Source organism: Sus scrofa, chromosome 15 (assembly GCF_000003025.6).
Source record: "Sus scrofa isolate TJ Tabasco breed Duroc chromosome 15, Sscrofa11.1, whole genome shotgun sequence".
Classification (NCBI taxonomy): domain Eukaryota; kingdom Metazoa; phylum Chordata; class Mammalia; order Artiodactyla; family Suidae; genus Sus; species Sus scrofa.
In genome coordinates, this window is record NC_010457.5 from 93,645,968 (window position 1) to 93,667,751 (window position 21,784).

Sequence of the window (21,784 nt, forward strand, 5' to 3'; positions counted from 1 at the left end):
AAAAACAAAAGAACAAACAAAAAACAACCCTTCAATGAATTCTCAGAAGCATTTCTCCAGGGTTGATGTAGCAAATACTGTGTTCTTACCCGAGCACCTGGAAGCCCAGGTTCGCCTGGACGTCCTGGATCCCCCTGACCTCCTTTAGGTCCTGAAGAACCTACAGGACCTCTCTCTCCTTGAGCCCCCTATTTCAAAGCAAAAGAGAACATGACAGAAAAAAGAGAACAGGGAAACGAAAGCAAGCATATACAAAATTCTTGTTCTACAAATCAAACCCCTAGTATAACATAAAAGAGTTTGTCAAAGGAGTTACAAAAACATTAAACATTTTTGTAAACTTGTCACTTCACATTTTGTTCTCATTTGGATTCCTTGTAGAATAGTGGTTCTTCATCATTAACTACTTAAAGTTGTGTCTAGAACCTCACTCCAATAATTTAGAGTTAGAAAAGAAAACCCAGAATTTTGAGAGTTTAAATTACTACACTCTTGAAGGTAAGTCTAGTAAAGGAAAAAAAAAAACATATATTGGCTAAAGGAAAGGTCTATGGCCTGTTCTTCTCAGGACTGTCCCTGGAAAGTTTGAAAACAAACTCCAATACACCTCCAACTATTGTCCTTCCCTGCCAAGTCACTATAATGAACATATTTCATAAGAAGGACTTGTTAGGCATGACATCTGTGTCCGACTATTTTTTAGATCTGGACCCACATGGGCCAATGCTAGATCACCACGGTGGACAATGGCATCTTTTGCAGCACCAGCCACATAAGTGTCATCAACGTTGATGGGATAACCTCACCTTTGGTCCAGGTAAACCATCAGAGCCTGGAAAACCACGATTGCCAGGAGCACCCTACAAATGACCAAAATGAAGTTCTTAATTGTTGCAGATGTTTTTGTAATATATAATGAGTGGGTAATTTTTATTTTTAATACTATAATATTTTAGGAGCTGTGATCAAGCCAGTACAATATATATGTATGTATATATATGTATGTATATATATGTATGTATATATATATATGTCTTATATATGTATAGAAAAGATAACCTGACTATACAAAAATTTTTAATTTTGAAAAATATATAAGGACTGAGCCAAAATTATCCAAACCGAAAAAAAATTCTAACTCATTGTAAAATTAAACCTAGCAAAAAACTGATGCGCAGATATGAGAGGCAAAGGAATGGCACCATCAACCACAATCAAAATGTTGTTGATTGCATCTATTAGTGTGGTTTTCGATGTGAAGCCCTCCGCCTTCTCTGAGGTTCTATATAAAAGGAAGGTGATGTTGTTATTCTCCCTTTCAGACCTGCTTCATTACACTCCAGTCATAGACCTTTTCTGATCTTGAAAATCACCAAGCCCTTTCTGGCCTCCTGGTTGTGTGTTTGCTGTTCCTTCTGCCAAAACTGCTCTTTCACTCAAGTTTCCTTGATAGGTCATCCTTATCTTCAATTAGATGCCATCTTCTCAAAGAATCTTATTTCCTAATCACTCGATCTAATGTCACACTACTGTTAAATATTCATAGTTACTCTTTATCACATAACCCTGCTATTCCCTACCTGTACATGGCACTTATGCAAATGTGTAATTATATTTTTATTTACCTGCTGACTTGCTTTTTGCTTACCTCTCCACTAAACTATTGTTTATAGCTCCCCCATGAAGGCTGAGACCACAGTGTTCTTGCTCAATGATATATCCCAAGTACCATATATCACATTGGCATGGTGTAGTTGTTCAATCAATCTTAGTTGCATGAATGAATCAACCATGATTAGTTGGCTCCTTTAATTCAAAGATAGTCATATTGAATTGTGCAGTATACCTGCTAGAATTTCTCTTAACTGCTCTACTTTTCTTAACTATCCCAAAAGTTACTCATGTAATTTGCCTACAACTATAAGAATTTATTTTATTATTCCAATTTTACCCTTTCTCCCATCGGGCCTGGAGGACCGACTGTTCCTGGATCACCACGAGGACCTCTTTTGCCTTCTTCACCAGGTGGGCCTATTGGTCCCTGAATACCATGTGGCCCCTATTAAAAAGAGAAGGACAGTTACCAGAAAGAGTCATTCACCAGGTGAGTTATAGTCAAAAGATTCATATAAGGAAGTCAATCACAAATTTTAAATTATATTAAACTATTTTCATCCAAAGGTATTATAATTCTCCTTGTCATGACTTTAAATACTTGAGTACTTGGACCTTACACTTCTGGATAATGTTCGTATTCTTATCATTTAAAAGAAATAAAACCTTACTGGTTCCCCTTTTGGGCCAGCTTCTCCTTTGAAACCTGGAACTCCTGGATCACCCTAAAACAAAAACATCAGTAGTTGTCAGAATTAGGATATTGGCCAGTCCAGCCTGCTTTAATTATTACAATGAATGGGCCTTGAACATTATATGCAGCCAAGTTTGTACTGAAACAGCAGTATAATATTTCTTTTTAACTTTTGCAAGTCTTCTAAATTGCATGTGAAATTTTATAAAATTCAGTATATTTACTATTTGGCCATAAAAAAAGAACAAAATAATGCCATTTGCAGCAACGTGGATGGAACTAGAGACTCCCATACTAAGTGAAATAAGTCAGAAAGAGAAAGACAAATACCATATGATATCACTTATCTAGAATCTAATATATTGCACAAAAGAACCTTTCCACAGACAAGAAATTTGCTTATTTTAGAGTTGTCTTCAAGAGATTTGTTTTTAATCATGCATACTAGGATAATAAGAATTATTGTTATTATTCCAATTTGATAATAAAATTACAACTAACAATTACAATTGCAATAGGTAAATCAATTTAAGTATATTCTAGGAAATAGATTTGTTCACCCAGAATCAGAACAATTTTATGTTTATATTCTATTTGTTGAGATTTGACAACTTCAAATAGGGTATTTTATCTTTGGAGTTGTCTAGGGTTTGGAGTATGTGTGTCTTTATAATACCAATTATACTTGAGTTTGTGGGAACCAGATTGCTAAATTGAGAACATGATAAAATCAAATGTTAAATATCAGCAACACTCATGTTTTAATAAATCTTTCACCAGCATTATGTATCAGTATAACTAAATCACTTGGAACAGAATCCAAAATATTTGTTTTAAGTAGTACTAGGAAAAAAAGTTTTAATTTTTATATATCAAGCTAAAAAATCCATGGAGTTCCCGTTGTGGCGCAGTGGTTAACGAATCTGACTAGGAACCATGAGGTTGCGGGTTCGGTCCCTGCCCTTGCTCAGTGGGTTAACGATCTGGCGTTGCCGTGAGCTGTGGTGTAGGTTGCAGACGCGGCTCGGATCCCGCGTTGCTGTGGCTCTGGCATAGGCTGGTGGCTATGGCTCCGATTCGACCCCTAGCCTGGGGACCTCCATATGCCGCGGGAGCGGCCCAAGAAATAGCAAAAAAAAAATAAAATAAAATAAAATAAATAAAAATAAAAAATCCAAAAGCACAACTTCTCAATGTATTTATTTCTTAAGGAGTAACCATAATATTTTTATCAATAAATAATATTTCTGCAAAATATGGAAAATCATCCAATCTGAATATGTTGGAATCACTCCTCATGAATAAATCTCAAGAAATAGCTGTTGAACCCATTTTTAGCCAAACTGTCATTATAAATCCCCATGAAACCTCTGTATTTCCCTATACTGGTTTGCAAAATATTTCCATAACATTCAACTATTCATAAAACTCTATGAGGTGGATCATGAACTTATGACCTTATCATTTTAAATAAAATAATACTAAAATTTAATATAATGCAATAATTTTCCATTTTGAATTTAAACATCTAAACTGTACATTAACATTTGGCTTCCACTTTGCAAAAATTCCTTTCTTCCTTTGCCTCATTCAGGTAAGTCACATTATCTTTGTTTCACTGTACCTAACTGCTATTTCTCTTGGCGATCTTAGTTGTGTTATACTAACGGATGATAAATGTTTTAGAGGACATTACCGGTTGGCCTCGAATTCCTGGAGGTCCAGTACTACCCTGTGGTCCTGGAGATCCAGGGGGGCCTGCTAAGCCAGGAGGACCAGAAGTACCTGGAGAACCCTATCAGAATACAAGAGTAACATGATGAGCAGAGACCTAGGCAGAAGTCCACAGTCACTGTCCAAAGGATTGTGTCCATTTGAACTTTGGGTGGCATAAGTGCAGTTAGTTACTCACCGTTGGGCCTTTGGCACCAGGTGTACCATCAGTTCCCACTGCACCCTAAAAGATACATGAAACGTTTATGACATATTAAGCCATATCTAGGGTGGTATTCGGATGTCACCCATCTTCCAAAAGGAGGCAAAAAATTTATGAAAAAAGAAAATCAACTACCATTATGTCATAAAAATCACTTGTATGACTAATTCCTTTTTCCATGAAATAGACAAACTTTGCAGAGTTGACAAGGGAAATGTGGTTTTTTTCATGGATTCTACACACTCATTCAGCTTCAAAGAGACTGTATTAAAATAGACTGCCTTTGTTCTAATGTTATATAACATATCCAGCTTTCAGTGATAGTTTATAAATACACTAGGAACTTACAGGAAGACCTTGAGAGCCAACGGGACCTGGTGGCCCAGTTTCACCTCTTTGCCCCTGAGGACCTTCAGGGCCTCGTGCCCCAGTGGGACCTGCTTCTCCCTAAAGGGGTACAAGGGAAATGTTAATTTAAGAAAAGCATAAATGCGGTGTGGTTAAAAGCTGATTGCTTATTTGGAGTCTTACTTTACACACCCAAACACTCAAAGAAGTCAAGAGCACAAAGAGATTTACAAGGGGTGTGTGCCGAGCCTAGCTTAAGAGTGGACTTGCCTTCCTACACCTCTGGGTCTAATGATGCCCCCAGAATGTAGAGCAGAGCCAAGTGGTCAAGGTCACCTTGTAGCTACCTTTGTTTCAACCTAAGATAGGGGTCCAGATAGTAAATAAAAATTCAATATGCCTGGTTAAGTTTTAATTCAGATAACTAACAAATGATTTCAGCTTACATTTGCCCCATGAAATATTTGACACATGTTTATACAAAAAAAATTTATTTATTTATCTGAAATTCAGACTTAACTGGGTTTCTGTCTTTTATCCAACACATTAGGTACCTAATTTATATCTAAACCTAGAGGGACCTGGACCTTGAATTTTAGGACTAAAATTCTAAGCCTAAGGGGGTCATTAGTACCACTAAAACACACAAATCCCTACTGAATCCCTATTACCTTTCACTGAAATACAAAGAACCAGATGGGAAAGCTTGTTCTTATCCAAAGAGCCAGAGACTTTGAAAGAACATTATAGATGTAGTAGAATTTTGGCTCCAAAACAAGGACCTGGGTTGGTGGTCTTTATGCTGGGGTGGGGGGCTGGTAGAACAGGGAAATGATTTCTGAAACAGTTTTGCAAGGTGTTTGACTTTATTAAACAGTTTTCAATAGCGAACAGCCAGTACCAAGAAAACCCGGAAGGAAAGGGAAATATACAGAGTGAGCTACTGTATAAACTGTGGTTGCTGGTGAAGTCTTCCCTAGATATTACAGCAAGAAACCTCTTCCTGCTAAGTCTTAGTCCTGGACATTGTGAGTATTCTTTCTCTAATTCTCTAGCCAGTGCTCCGTTTGAGGGTGGAGTCACAAAGAGAGGGAAGGAGTTTTGCATCTGTGACTGAGGTACTTAGGGAAGTTGGGCCCTCCAAGGTAAGAGTCAGCAGCAGAAGAATTAGGACTTCAGGGAGCAGATCAGATACAGAGGGGAAACAAAGAAGGGTCCACTGAGTTCACATTGAGTTCTCAGTTAAAGGAGGGACTGGTTAGTGAACTGATTTAGGGCACCAATTTAAAGCAGCCACATCCCTGTGGCATAGAATTTAAAGTCAGCATTAGAGAGAGCCTGAAGAATAATTTGATTTGATGACTCTCACATTTCAAAGAGTATGTGAAATGTCAACTGCAGACTTTCGTTTGTTTTGAAGTTCAAATCCAACTTGAGTTCTTACTACTCACTAGAAGCATGAACCTATACTGAGGGCATCCTCTACCTCAGGTACTGTGCTAAGGGTCTGCACATTATCTCACTTGATCTTCAACAAAATTCCAGGAGAAAACTAGATTTACAGAAATGAGGTGACAGGCCATGGTCATTTCCATACAGCAAAACCTTGTAAGTAGATACTTTCTTTCTTCAAAACGAAGAAAATTCTTGCCAAAGAAAAACGGCGTGAGAAGAATCAAATGCATTGTGTTATTCAAAATTTGAAAGTAGTGTTTTGAATTTACTCACTAATTTAGCTAATATAATCTTAGTGACCTCCTACTGTAACCCTTGAATTTATCATGCAAAGTATTGAGAGAAAGAACAAATTATGACTCATGACAAATGTAAATCATCCCAGCAGAATATTTTAATCCATTCCCATGTGCAGAGCCAAATAGCCTCCCTCCCCATTCCTTTAATGATTGTGTAAACTGAGTGGGGAGAAGGGAGGGAGATGTGAAGGCCAATACTGTGAGAGAACAGCCCTTTGAGAACCTCTAATTTACTTTAACCTTTTACTGTTTAGAACATTCTGGTATTTATTACTGTCAGGCACTGTATCCAAGAACAGAGTTCCAACTCAGATTAAACAGTTATTCCTTGCAGCTGTTACAATTGTCTGGCATTAGAGCTCTAAGGCAACAGATGCCTTGATATTACAATTGTATGATTATAAGTAATTATCTTTTAACTACTTATTATATAATAATACCATTTTCCCCCTACCATAATGGACATTAAGAATACTCTAGGCTCTTTCCTTCAATAGGAGCAACTACCATACACTTCAGTGAATGAAATGACAGTTTTACTTAGGGATTCATGTAATTCAATCATGTCACCAAGAGCTAAAAATACAAACGTCTTACCTTCATTCCAGGATTTCCTGGAAAACCAGGGGAGCCAGGTATCCCAAGAGGACCCTATTAAAGAAACCAGAAAAGTGATAAGACAGTATGTAATTAAGTTGCCTTTTATACGTTGACAACATTCTGCATTTTGACACATAATTTAGGAGTAATCCGCTTTGTACTTTAAAATCAAAAAGATAATATATAATTTCATTGTAAGAATCTTCTAACATTGATATGAAACAGTGCTCAAAGATATGACCAGTAGTACTAAACATAATAGGATTGCCTAGTTGTAGCATATAAGAGACTGCTAGTCACAAATACAAACTGAAACAATTGCTTAAGAAATTACTTTCTTTGTGTTAACTGAGTAATAAAGGTAGTTTTTCAGAAAGTTCTGCATTATACCACAATCTAGGACTTCACTTTATAAAAATCATGCTTAAGAATCACCTGGATATTTTAGAGTAATTTTTTTCAAGCTAGTAAAAAGAGAATATGTGTCACTATACTACATTTGGGAAGGAATGAATAAAGTTTAAACCATTGATTTAAAAGCTGGATTTAAAGGAAATGAAGTGTAAGAGGAATTTCACTCGAGGTTATTCTGATTCTTCACTGAATCGTATTTTAATTCCATCAGTTCTGCATTAAGAAAACTCCTTTTAAACTATACTTCATTTTCTCTCCTATAGTTATTTTTTTCCTTTTTATGAGTAAGAAGAGAGAAAATATCTTAAGCTGAAATAATTTCAAATCTGACTACCCTCCGTATTTCCCTGAGCTCATCGTGTTTTTCACCTATCCATCCTCTGGACCAGGCTATAATTTTCCTCTTTTTATACACTCGTCTTTCAAGACCTGGTTTGAAAGTTTGCTCCTCTTTAAGTCTTACCTTACATCTTTGTCTCACTCTAGTGTAGGCGAAGGTAGGTTCTGATATTTCAGATTCCTTTCTCTACTATAGCAGTTAGCAGTGGCATTTTTTGCTACAATATTAATAGCTATATCTCTCTCTTCCTTGACATGGTAGTTTTGAAAGCAAAGTACTGTGTGTTTATCATGTTTAGGACACAGTAGGTTCTTTGTAAATGTAAATGAATGTACAAATGGAAGAATGAAGGAATATGACAATAATACACTCACCATTGGCCCAGGTTTTCCAGGCATACCATGTGCACCTCGTTGTCCCTAATTAGGAGAAGAGATACGATTGTATTTTCTACAGGACTTGCTCATGATTCATTTACTTTATAAAAATTTCCATGTTTAAAATTGCAGAATAAATATTAAAGTTAACTGACAACCACCTTAAATAGGTTAACAGCAATAAAAATACATATTTACACAACACAGGTAAGGTAGCAATAAATATAAGTATCCTTATAGCCATAAAAAGAAAAATCAAGATTGGAAATATAAAACTGATTAAGATGGTTCTTTTTACTTGGATGTATCACCTTCTATCAAATGAGCTCAAAGACAATAAATTTTGAACTTCTTGGTCTTCTTCATAGCCAGAATAACTCAGAGGAAGAATGTGCTCCTTGTAAAATGAAAAAACTACAGCACACATGTACACACATGCACATACAAAGGAAATTAAGTAGTAGTGATTGCTGTGGGTGTCACCCAGATCCCTCTTGAGAACCAAAGTAATCATTCCACCACTGCTGGAAGTGTTCAGAGCTGATGGCTCACAGTTGAGATCCTCCCCACAAACTGCCCTCAGCTGAAAGAAGTTAGCTATCCCAAGGTTATGCTCCTTCCATGGTCAATGCAGTTGTACAAAGGAATAGCCCCTATTTAAGACAAGTCTGAAGAGCCATCCTAGCCCCACAGTTCCCATGGAACTGAAGATTCATGGAGACTGAGGTATCTGTTACAGCTATAACACAGTTTAATTTCTTCCTGTGACAAGTCTGGCTTATTTTATTAATAATTTCATAAGTACAGTTTCTGAGCCCTCCCCAATAAATTTCCTACACCTAAGTCTTTACTTTGATGCCATTTCCCATGGAAAATGATCTATGTACCACTGGTGCCAGAGGTGGTACAAGAAAGCAGCCTCTAAAATGGAAATTTTAAGCTGGATTCCTCACTGGCCAGCTGGAGATGGTGTATGGATTTCTCTTGGCATGCTGTAGTGATGCAATAGTAAACATTGACTCCAATGGTGAACTGAGAGCACAAGTATAAGGTAATGGGATATGGGTGCAATAGCTCAGGCATTTGAGAAGGTTTAGGGGATGTAACAATTATAAAGTTAATGGAATTGCATGGGTCTTGTTTGAGTGAATCCACTGGAGAATGATATTGTAAGGCTGATGGTAACTAAACATTAAGATAAGCCCCCTTGGCAGCATTTAAAAATATGGTTATCTTCTACAACCAGAGGGAAGAAAAAGCTGAAGATCAAGTCCAGGACTCAATGACAAAGGTTTAAGAGCTCTTGAGAAATTCGAATTCTAAAACATGAGAAAGTCTGCTATGGCATGGTCAGGGCCCTTGATTGGAAGGCCCTGAAATTTTGCATCGGGATATCTTAAGAACTTTAACATCTCAGATACCCTGAAGCCTCTGAGCCTATAGAAGTGGTCCTTTAAGAGCTTATACTTCCCTCTTACTTAAAGATGATAGAGAAGCTTCTACTTTACTGGACAACACATGCTACCATCACCACCACCTGCCTCTCCCCCAGCCACCAGACCAACAAATAACATCAAGTCACAAAATAACTAAGTTGAAGAAATGCTATTTCTGATAAAAGAGGGAAGAGACTGTACATCAAAAAAAAAAAAAAAAAAAAAGCTACAAGTCCTATACATCACGTAAAGGCAGGATCCAAGAAAGAATGTATGGGTATAGGTCCTGAAGGTACTGGATAGATAAGGACAGGGATGTAAAGCTGGAAGACTTTAATGATTTGGAAGCACTCCCCCATGATACATATTTAATACCCTGATAACAGGTGGGAGATAGTGTTAACATGGGTAATGGTTCTTGGAAACCTGGAAAGAGCAATGGCCACACAAATTAAGATAGAAATGGCAGAACTGCCTGGGCAAATGGCAGAGGAAAGCACAGAAAAGTGAACACAGTAGATTGCATATACTACATATGGATGGATAAGGTGAGAGCTGACTATATTCTACAATATTCTCTCCATTTCCAGAGGACACTCTGCTTACAGTGATAAGAAAGGGCCTAGTGACAGGGCCTCACTTCTCCTGAACCAAGGCCCTGACTTTGGTACCATTGAGAGGCTCTAAGGTGATTGTCTTCTGTGGGCTAACGGTAGGGGATGCTGTAAACCCGGGATCCCTAATTCTAATGGGAGGATAGGATATCAAAATAATAGAGGTCAGGTGGCAGTCTTTAACTGTCAGAAAAGTGGATACAATGTAATGAATTGCAAGTGTAGCCTGACCTTCAGGGAACCATGAAGAGAATTAATAGGATACACCCCCACCTAGGTTCAAGGTTCATGAGCAGACAGACTAGCTCTCAATCTATACAATTAAAATAAATCAAAAGAATATGATCAGGAGACTAATATTTAAAAGGGTTTATTCATAGCACTTACATTTTAGAATTGTGATGAAACAAGAAATAAAGATGTTTAGAAGAATGCTTGCCAAATAAGTGCTTGGGAAATGTTACCTATTATTATAATGTTACTACATTCAAATGATTCTCCATGGACTATATTCCATGCTGCTAAATGTTTTTATTATTTTCTTATTTTTTGTGTTAAAATAAGTAGGCAACAAATGTACTGTGATTATGTAGGATGCTAACATTCACAGAAGGTAGGTGAAGGGTACCTGGGAACTCTTATTCTATCTTTGCAACTTTTCTGTAAATTATTATTAACTTTTCTAAATTATTTCAAAATAAAAAGTAAAGAAATTAAAAATTTAAAAAGTAGGCAACTTGTATTGTTATGCTCATTTAAAAGGCATATTCTGTAAAGCATTTGAGAGAGCTGAAATACACATACTTACAGGAGCACCCTGTGGCCCAAGTCTCCCTCTCTCTCCTGGCATCCCTCTTGGACCCTATAAACAGATGAGAGAGAGAAAACATCCCTTGAAACATCTTATTTGAATTCTATGATAATTTGATTACACTGCTCAATATAATTGAGACTCAATATAATTGGCCTAAATAGATTTCACTTAACCTAACTTTAGTGGCCCAAATCTACAATAATCCTGATTTGACCACTGGCTATAGAAAAATCATAAGAGCATTCAACAGTTAAGGAAAACAATGCAATGCAGGAAGCCTCTTCTATTTGAAGAGGGCAATTCTTAGTGTGCTTGCCTTTCAGGGGGTAATTTAGATTATTTCACTAGCTAACATATTTTTCCATATATGTTTTTTTCTCATTTAAACATTCTCTTAAGGTAATTTAAAAAGCAAAGAAATAACAAAGAATTAAAATGATACATACCATAGGACCCATAGCACCCATTGGACCAGTAGGGCCAGCTTCACCCTGAAGAAAAAATAAGATCATATTACAATATGAGAAGCCTGCAATTGATAATTCACATCATTTTGCCCTATGTGTATGTTAGCTTAAAGGCTTATGTTCAAAGGAGCAGGCATACTTTCAACGAAGGATGTTGAAATTCTATTGTATCACCTCTTCTCAAAATGCAATGGAAACTTAGTTTCTACAAAAATGTCTAAAATAAATTTAGAGGTTTAAACAAGATTGATAAAACTATCAAACCTAGCCACACTAATTAACATTTTAAAACTAATTATTTGTTTATGTCTGATAATACTTTAGGTCAAGTAAAATTTTACAAAGCTGAAGCTGACTATAACATTCCTTTAAGATCTCTATAGGAAGCTTAGAAATAATAAATTTAAAGTCAAATACTTTTCCACATGAATCTCATAGTACTTTCAACTAAAAAGTCCTCTGCACTTTCTAGATGTTCTCTCTCTTTCTCTCTCCAGAAACATAAATAAATTTTGGGAAGAAACACTGGCCAAAAGGCCCTAGAATTAAAAGCATACTAAATAAAGCAGCTAATGAACCATCTAAATCCCTCAAATATTTTTAAAGAAGAAAAAAAACAGTGAATGTGGCTTAGAAGGTAGATTCTTAGTGCCACCTTCATATAGAGACAATACCCCTCCTACACAGGTAGAAACCAGTGTTGTGGTAGCTGTTCTTTGTGGCAGAGTTAGGTCATGTCATGTGTCCTGCTAAACCTATTGCCACTTATCTAGAAAAAATTAAATTTATCTACTTAACCATTCATTTTTTATATTCCTCTTTCCTCCAAGATTATTTAGGTAGTCCTAAAAAAATTTTAGACTTGAGGCAGAACCAAATGCTGGTTGGTGAGGCTGTATTGAGATATTATACAATTACCTTGGAACCAGTTGCTCCAACTTCACCTTTAGGGCCCTCAAGACCTTTGTGTCCCTGAAAAGAAAAATGTAAATTTGTATTTTACTGCTTTTTCAATCCTCAGATGCGTAAAAGAAGAACCAAAACTAAGCTCACAGAAAGTGACTTATGAAAACGGACCTCAAATTTAAAGTAGTTACTCAAAATGTTTTCAAATTCTCAACATTTTAAGAAAGTCTATTTAAAGAAAATTTCCCTCTTTAAAGAAAGTTTCCCTCTTTAGATAATATTTTCAATTTTTAATGTTCTCTCAAATATTTATGACTTCATAGAAATTTAATTTATAGCTACAAATATAAAACATATGGTGGCTTTAGGGAAAACAAATAGTTACAGAGTTTATATAGTTATATGACATAGTGATATATGTTACATATCACCAGGAGTGATATTCAAAATATTTAATAACTAGCAAAGCAGCAAGCATTCTAATCATAAGCTCAAACACTTAAAACATAGGCCAGCCAATGTACACTGAATGAATATCAACCATACTTTCAGATAGATAGATAGATATGTAATTTTTACATATGTATGTAACATAATAATTACATTGATTATCTTGAGTTATCAAAAGAGAAGCAGTCTATGGCTTCCCATGTCTGAGTTGCCTAGGCCCCTCCTGTGATCTAATGCATGGGATCTAGTACCATGTCACTTATTCTACTATGTAGTAATTGCCTATTTTTAAAACTATATCTCATAGCCTGAAGCTGAAAGTCATGGACATTTCTCATTTATCACTGTTTTCTCTTTTATAACACAGTATTCAATATACAGTAAGAATTCAAAATATATTTGTTTATAAAAACAAATGAAATTCAAAGGAAATGGAAAAAAGCATTGTGATTTTTGGTAACCACAGATGACTACTGCAAGCACAGCCAGTTAGAAACAACTGACAAATGGAACTGTAAAGATTTTGAAAGTCATGCTCCCCAGACCCTATTCCATAAGCCACAGCATCTGAAAGGATTACAAAGGATTGAACTTACTCGGTGACCCTTCAGGCCTGGAAGACCAGGAGCCCCAGGAAATCCTCGAGCTCCCTGTGGGAGTTGGGAGGAATAGATAAGGCATTTCAGTCATTCATAAGATTGTATAATACACTTCAAAAGAAAATCTGGTACATAGTTTTTTTACCAACAAACCTAACAAGGAAAAGAAGTATAATTTTATCTGTCAAAATACATCTAGGTGATTAAAAATTAGCAAGGCAAACCCCCTGTTAGAAGTGGAAACATATCTTACACAGAGACATGGACTAATGCCAGGTATTGACACTTTTAAATTTGATGACACTTTTAAATTTTCGAATAATTTCACCATATTATAATTAATAAAGAAAAAATAACAGTAAGTCTGAATCAACACATTTAGTGTCTGAATCATGTAGGTCAAGGTATAGGAAAAAAATCAGGAGAACTTAAGGAAAACTTGGCTTTCCCTCCTTTATATTGTGTTTTATTTGTGGTAGAAGAATAAATGCATTTGTAGCAAACCAATTTGCTTTATTTTCCCAAATTTCTAAATATTAATAGCAGAATATACTTAGAAAGAGGATGTTAAAATGTGATTGGAATATTTTTAAAGTAAAATATTTAAGAAATGTTTTTAAAACTATAGGAGTTCCCTGGCAGCTCAGTGGATTAAGGATCCAGCATTGCCAGTGATGTGGCCTGGGTCACTACAGTAGTGCAGGTTCAATTCCTGGCCCTGGAAGCTCTGCCCCTCCAAAAAACTAACTGAGAAAATGAAATATCCAATAGAAAAGAAAGTCAGGAAACACGAAGAGAATGGGTTGGTTTCTTGACTCAATAAGTTCTCAATTTCTGTTAATTCTCTGCATCCTTCACCTAAACATATCAAATTTAAAAATGATATAAATCAAACACTAAATCAAATCCAAATGACAACTATTTTTAAATGATGATTGAAAATTTTTCCTCATAACTTCTTAAAATATATAAGGACAACAGTGACTTAGTTATTCACTTATTCTTGTTGCCTACGTTAATTAGGTTTTGAATTGAATGCTATTACTACTGCCACCATAGACTGAGCTCCTTGATAGCACAGACTGATACTATCAATTATTATCAATTAGTATTATTAATCTGCATATACCTGGCTTTTAGCCTTATGCCTTATTAGTGGGCATTCAATGAATAAGCATTAAATAGACAACTGAATAAAAAAATGGTTTAACATTCATCATCTCCACTCTTTTAAGAAAATTTTTTAATTACAGTTGATCTGCAGTGTTCTGTTAATTTCTGCCATACAGCGAAGTTATACATACGTATGTGTGTGAATATATATGTATATATACACACACACACATGTATATACATTCTTCTTCTCATATTATCTTCTATTGAGTTCTATCACAAGTGATTGGATATAGCTCCCTGTGCCATACAGCAGGACCTCATTGCTTATCCATTCTAAATGTGATAGTTTGCATCTACTAACCCCAAACGCCCAGTCCATCCTACTCACAGCACTTTTCCTTTTCTTCCTTTCTTTTCTTTCTCTTTTCTTTCTTTCTTTCCTTTTTCTTTTTCTTTTTCTTTCTTTCTTTCTCTTTCTTTCTTTCTTTCTTTCTTTCTTTCTTTCTTTTCTTTCTCTCTCTCTTTCTTTCTCTTTTTCTTTCTTTTCTTTTTCTTTCTCTCTCTCTTTCTTTCTTTCCTTCTTTCTTTTTTTAGGGCTGCACTTGTGGCATATAGAAGTTCCAAGGCTAGGAGGCTAGGGGTTGAATGAGAGCTGCAGCTGCCAGCCTACAGCACAGCCACAGCTATGACGGCTCTGAGCTGCATCTGCAATCTATGCCACAGCTTGCCTCTATTTACTGTTAATTAAATGAATGAATGAATAATTCAATAAATGAACTCTGTATGATAAAAGAAAAGCAATGATTCCTCTGCAACCTCTTGCAGGGAAAATGTTTCTGTAGTGTTTTGCAGGGGGTTATCACAGTAAGGGCACATAAAACCATGTCTCTGAGCAAATAAAGCTTCACTGATTCTTCTGTTTACACAGCCCTACTTAGGAATTCTTTCATTTCAAAAACTCCCTTTAAGTTTTTCCACTGGATTGCTTCCTTTTACTGAGATTTGTCTCCCCTCCATCCCCAGCAGAAACTTAGTACACATCCATCTACGCCTATAGGGGAATTACTATGCTGTGTTATTTCAAATAATTAGTTAACTTCTGAGTTTTTGTGGTCTGCAAGGGAATTCTCATGTGATTATATATCTCTACTATAACAAGAAAATAAACCAGATGTACTAGTGCTCATAAAATGTTTTTCATTCTGCTGACCCAAGACTGTCATCACACCCAAATCACGCGTTGTTGCACTGCACTTGCAGAGTGCATCTGTGACATGCTGGCAGGACGCATTTCCTCCCCATGGAGGGCCCCACACTGTGAGTATGTGCAAAAGTGCAGCAGGGTGGGAGGTTCAAGCGAGGATTGGTTGACATGGACATCTGTGCTAATGACTAAACCACATGTCTTTGTCTGCATTGACTTTTCAGGCTAATGAGAGAGGAAAGGAAAGAGAGAGCAGGGAGCTGGGGAACTGGTTTTGTGTTTGAAACTAAATAACCCTTAGAGTCCCATAAAGGATCAGCATTTATTTGTTTAAAAAAAAAATCTCAGCATGGAATCTCATCAATTTTCAGAAAGTAAATGGAGAATAATTCAGTATTGTTGGATGTATTGAGTGGTAGAAACATTAGGCTATTATAGAAAATACAATAAGCAGAAGGCCAAATCAGTTTAGGGGATGTTGGACAAGGAGAAAGTTTAAGAGCAGGAATTTTAGAATATTTTTGCTTGCTTATCATTTTCTAAGTTTCCTTTATTGCCTGTGTAGCACACCCTAGGGGAGAGTCTGTCAAAGTAATATGAGTAAAGTAAGAAAGGTGGGTTCAGACTGTGGCCAAGTGGCCCAGGTCTTGAATTCTGGTGGAGCTGTTTGCTAGGGACCTCTCCTTCTAGTGAGCCAAGGGGGAAGAAAACAGCTGTATTAGGAGAGTTGGCGATCAGTGCACCTTGTAACAAGATCTTAGGACCCAGAACATCAATCCAGACTTTTAGTCAACAATAGGGTTTGGGGAGCAACCAAAGAGGCATCCTGTCCACAAGCTATTGTTCTAGCGTATATGTGTATGTGTGTATGTGTGTGTGTGTGTGTGTGTGTGTATATGTATATATATATATATAAAACAAATCAATAAACTCTTGAAAGCTGTGGTTTTAGACATGTGAAAACTACAAAATAAAAAAATCTAAAAATGTTTTCAAAAGATAAATGGAATGGAGATGTTATGAAATGTAAGTCAGTCAGGTTGGTGACTTACCTGAAAATTTGATACTCATTTTGGAGAGAATCCATGTTAGGTTATGATATAATTCTCTGGCTCTAGGAGGGTCATTCATATGGCGCCAATGCAAAGCAGGGAATTGGAATTAGCTCTCACTCTTGCAAAAATGCCTATTCACAATGGCATTTTGTGAATGTTCCTTTCACAGAACAGAATGTGTCTTGGTGAGAGTGTCTAATGCATATGCAGACAATAAACTGTGAGTTCATGTTAAATATTCTTTATTTTTTTTTTATTTTTTGAAGTTTGTCTTTACATTGTTGTACTGATCAGAGTAAACTTACCGGAGATCCTGCAAATCCCACTTCACCAGGATTTCCATTTCTACCCGGCTCACCCTTTATGGAAAAAAAGGAAAATGGGGGAAGCAAAGAGGGATTAAAATGTTCTCTTCTGAAACTATATAACAAATTAACTGCAGATAAAAAGGCTTCTTTAGAAAGCTCATGCCCAATGCTCTAAGCAGTGTAAAAACACTGCATTCTATTTTTCGTGGCAATCCATTACAGCAAATCAGTCTGTGGAGGTTTAATTCATTTATCAGAAGAATTAAATATAAACTACACTTGTCTGACCCAGCTTACCATTTTATGAACATCAAAATTACACACACGCACGCTCTGAAATTCTTTCTCAACATGTGGCACTGAATTAAACAGTGCTTCTTAAAATAACATCTGCCATTTTTCTTGTGATTAAAAATATTAAAAACTGCCAAAGATATTTTCTTTATGGCCAAATTCATTGTAATCCCCTTAAATAAGTCTCATAACATACAAAGAGAAAATATTTTCTTGGTTTAATATCACACAGAAATTGATGGTCTACCCATGATTTGATCCTCAACTTTTGTACAACTAAGAAAAGCATCATGGGAGTTCCCGTCATGGCTCAGTGGTTAACAAATCTGACTAGGAACCACAAGGTTGTGGTTCGATCCTTGGCCTCACTCAGTGGGTTAAGGATCCAGCGTTGCCATGAGCTGTGGTGTAGGTCGCAGATGTGGCTCGGACCTGGCGTTGCTGTGGCTGTGGTGTAGGCCAGTGGCTACAGCTCCGATTCAACCCCTAGCCTGGGAACTTCCATATGCCATGGGTGCAGCCCTAGAAAAGGCAAAATAAATAAATAAATAAATAAATAAATAAATAATAATAATAATTAATTTAATTAAATTTTTAAAAAAGCTTCAAGCAAAGCAGATCTGTTGTTATATACCCTGTTGTTTGATCACATGGTCTCAATGTTAAATCTGGAGCTGAGTCTTAACTTTAAAAATCTGATTGAAGAAATGACTTTTTGAGGACTGGAGAGCAATACTGACACTATTCTTCTAACACATTTTAAAAATCCATCTACTGAGGACCTGATAATGTTTTGGGATTGGAGCAATGTATATTTCCTTGAGATCACATCAAAGTCTACCTCCAAAAGTTGTCCCAATTCTAGTATCTCACGGAGAAACTGTAATGAAAACCCTGAAGAATACAGACAAAGATATAGTACCTAATGATAAAATACCATCAAAATTAAGATGGTATTATATCCATCTTAAGATGGAGCACTTTTAAATTTTTTGACTCCACTCTGAGCTTTCCAGCTTTGATGGACTTTAATGACAGTTAAAAGTGGGGGAAGTAAATTGGGAAACAATGAACAATATCCATGTTAATGCTGTAGCTCCTTCTTAGCCTCTTTCAAAATTTCAAAGCAAAATGAAGAAAGGCAGCTTACATCTTCACCAGGTTTTCCAGGGGGGCCCTCTGGTCCACGTGCACCAATTGGACCCTAATAAAAAAAATGAAACAGAACAAAAAGAAGAATATTTACCTACATTTACCCATACATATCAATAATATAATCCAAACTATTGTTGAGACAAATGAAAAATATCAGAGAAAATAACATTATTAATATTCCAAATTTTATGTTCTATCCCTCAAATTATGTACTCAACAGAAAAACTGTTTTAATTTCACAAATGAAAATAGCTCTGCACTTTCTGCTAAGCACATTTACAGCCTCTGATTTTAAACACTCTGCCATAAGAAACAGTTAACTTAAGCACAGTCCATAATACAGGGCTCCTAAACTGGACTGTAATTTCTTGCGACAGTAGGAAAAAGCTGGTAAAATAAATAGCTCATGACATCATTATAATGGTGGACCCATATTTAACTGGGTCTACATGCTTACTTGACATTTACCATTGGTCCAGGTTCACCAGGTTCACCAGGAGGTCCCATAGGGCCAGCACCACCCTAAAGTTGAGAGTAAGTTATATGTAGATATGTAATATACACACGTAAATATAGATAGATACATATGTACATATACACATACATACAAATTATACAAAAAAGAAAAACACAGTACTAAATTCTATATCCTCTGCGGTATAGCGCAATTGTTCAAAATTCTGGCTCTACCACTCTCCGGCTGTGTGTCTTTGGATGAATTCCTTATTTCTCTATACCACATTTCCTAATCTGCGAAATGAGAATGATATGGTACCGCCTTCATTTTGCAGCTATAGCTCTTTAGATAACTAATGCATGTTAAGGACCTAAAACAGTGCTGGCATTCAATAATGGCAGTCGTCATCATCATCATCTTCTTCCTCATCAGCAACTACACTTTCTACACACAATGGCAGTAAAACTCCACACACAGTAATGAGAATACAGTATCTCTGACTGAGCTAAGAATTCTTTTCTTTCTCTCTTTTGAAAAATCACCCTCTACTGCCTAATTACTACAAAAATGAAAATAGCTCTATATCACTATTTTATTGATATTTGATAGGCTATGGAAAGAAAGTACCATATTATATTCTTTTTAAATATTCCATAGAGTGGAGTTTCCACTATGGGTCAGTGGTAACAAGATCAATTAGTAACCATGAGGATATGGGTTCGATCCCTGGCCTCGCTCAGTGGGTAGAGGATCCAGCGTTGCTGTGAGTTGTGGTGTAGGTCACAGATAAGGCTTGGATGTAGCATTGTTGTGGCTGTGGTGTAGGCCAGCAGTTGCAGCTCCAATTCGAACCCTAGCCTGGTAACTTCCATATGCCATATGTGGGGCCCTAAAAAGCAATGCATATATAAAATATCACACATGTATATGTGATATCTCGACAATTACTTCTTGACATAGAGTGATCATCTTGATAATTACTTCTAGTAATACCACATGGCATTGTCCTTCTATGATCTGATTTAATAGCCCAAGTCTTGGCACAAAACTAATTATGAGAATTTCGTCATGACATAAGATAATGATCTGTTATTTCAGAAGCAGAGGCACATAAAAATTCTTCATATTTGAGATCAGTCACATAAGAAACCAGATGATAAAACTCTAGCATCATGAAGAATCTTTTAAAAACATACTGCTTATTCTTCTGAGTGAAAATTAATTGAATACAGTGCATGCAAAGTAAGCATTACAATATGCAATTTAAAGTCCAGCCAAAAGCAGTCATTCACAGAGACCTTATTTATACATTTTTCTTTCTTGCTACAGTATAAAAGACTTACTTGCTGCCCCTGTAAACCTTGAGGTCCCCTTGGGCCAACAGGACCCTTAAAAAACAAACGAGAAGAAGAATTATGTAGTGTTTATGACAATTAAGTCAAACATTTCAAAAATGTTGAATCAGCTTTAGAATCTGAAAAAGTGAATCTTTGTCAGTGGAAGGCGATGACATTGTCGTTCTGTACTCAACTGGAATACAGCTAAATTCAAAAAGACTCAAACTTGGACAACATTTGGGATTATTTTGTACATACCCTCACTGTCATAAAAAGAAATAAAGAATATGCCTGTACACACCCAATGTCTTTGGGAAAAGAACACTTACATGCTTAAGGGATGGTTCTGTTAAAGCAGAACAGCCAACAAGGAAAAATCTTGGCAAGCATAAAGTCATCATCAAACTGATCTATTTAATTCTTCAGCTTCACAGCAGCTAACTTAAATGAGCAAGTTGAATTAAAGGTTCATGAAACTATCAACAATGATGACTAAGTTATTTTAAATGTAAGTTTAAAATGATCTAGAGCACTGTTTTCTGGGTTCTTTCTTTTATAATACACATTTAGGTATCCACACAGGCTTTTCCCATTTAAACATGACATGATTATATTGAGGTATAACAAAGGGAGAAAAAGGAAAATGCAAGTTTAAAAATTGTTAGTATATGTCTATGTAATTTTTTAAATGTCATACTTTAAAAGGTGAGATCAAAATCTGGTTTGTTCTTATGTTGAAAACTTGAATTTTTGTTTTGGATTGATCAGATTTTTAGCTAGTAAGAAAATAAAACCTTCATTAAAAAAATAAACACATATATAATCTGAAACTCAAATGATTAAACACTCATACATTTAAGAAAAATATCTCAAGATAATCATTGAATACAACCATACTGCTAGTGACTTAAAATATACACAAACAAATAATGTTTAAGTTACTTGTAATGCTGGTCTTAAGGATGGGTAAAAGGGGTGTTTTTCTATGAAGTCTGACTTCACACTTCTTATTGTCTGAAATGTCATTAACCTGGAATGCCTTTGAATTATGTTATGAGCAAAAAAGCATGGAAGAGTTGGTTTGAATAGTGTTAATTCACTCCAAATACCCAAATAAAGTACCTACCCAGAGAAAATGGGAATCTTTCTGGCTGTTGAAGAAATTCAAAAGAGGATAGAAATGGCCCAGGGAGTAAATTTTAGAGTTGTTGGTATAAGGCAACCAGAGAGTATTAAGATACGTAGGAAATAATACAAATTACAGTGGCAAAACTTCTCACTTCAAAATTTTGCCAAATAACCTTCTAACAATACCATAAAACAGCTGCTCTTTTTAAATTTAAAAAGTACAGTTTTTATTGTTGTAGCGGTGGTGTTGGTGGTTATACATTTTTTAACTCTTTATTTTCTTCAAATATTAAGTGAAATACACAGACAACCTTTATTAATGTTGACAAATAGTTTGCACAGTTATGAAAGCAACACCATTGGGCTT

The 21,784-nt window shown here is 35.9% G+C and overlaps 1 protein-coding gene across 3 annotated transcripts in view; it reads right to left on the reverse strand.

Annotated features, from left to right (window-relative positions):
• The window catches only part of COL5A2 (collagen type V alpha 2 chain), a 369,276-nt gene that overhangs the window by 34,112 nt on the left and 313,380 nt on the right, over positions 1-21,784 (reverse strand). For all 3 annotated transcript variants that reach the window (XM_021074694.1, XM_021074695.1, NM_001105289.1), the window contains 17 exon segments: positions 20,296-20,340; positions 18,964-19,017; positions 18,491-18,544; positions 17,044-17,097; positions 13,361-13,414; positions 12,327-12,380; positions 11,388-11,432; positions 10,936-10,989; positions 8,075-8,119; positions 6,944-6,997; positions 4,593-4,691; positions 4,221-4,265; positions 4,005-4,103; positions 2,286-2,339; positions 1,952-2,059; positions 807-860; positions 90-188 (listed from right to left, as the gene is read on the reverse strand). In XM_021074694.1, coding sequence (XP_020930353.1) covers positions 90-188; positions 807-860; positions 1,952-2,059; positions 2,286-2,339; positions 4,005-4,103; positions 4,221-4,265; positions 4,593-4,691; positions 6,944-6,997; positions 8,075-8,119; positions 10,936-10,989; positions 11,388-11,432; positions 12,327-12,380; positions 13,361-13,414; positions 17,044-17,097; positions 18,491-18,544; positions 18,964-19,017; positions 20,296-20,340 — 1,071 coding nt within the window.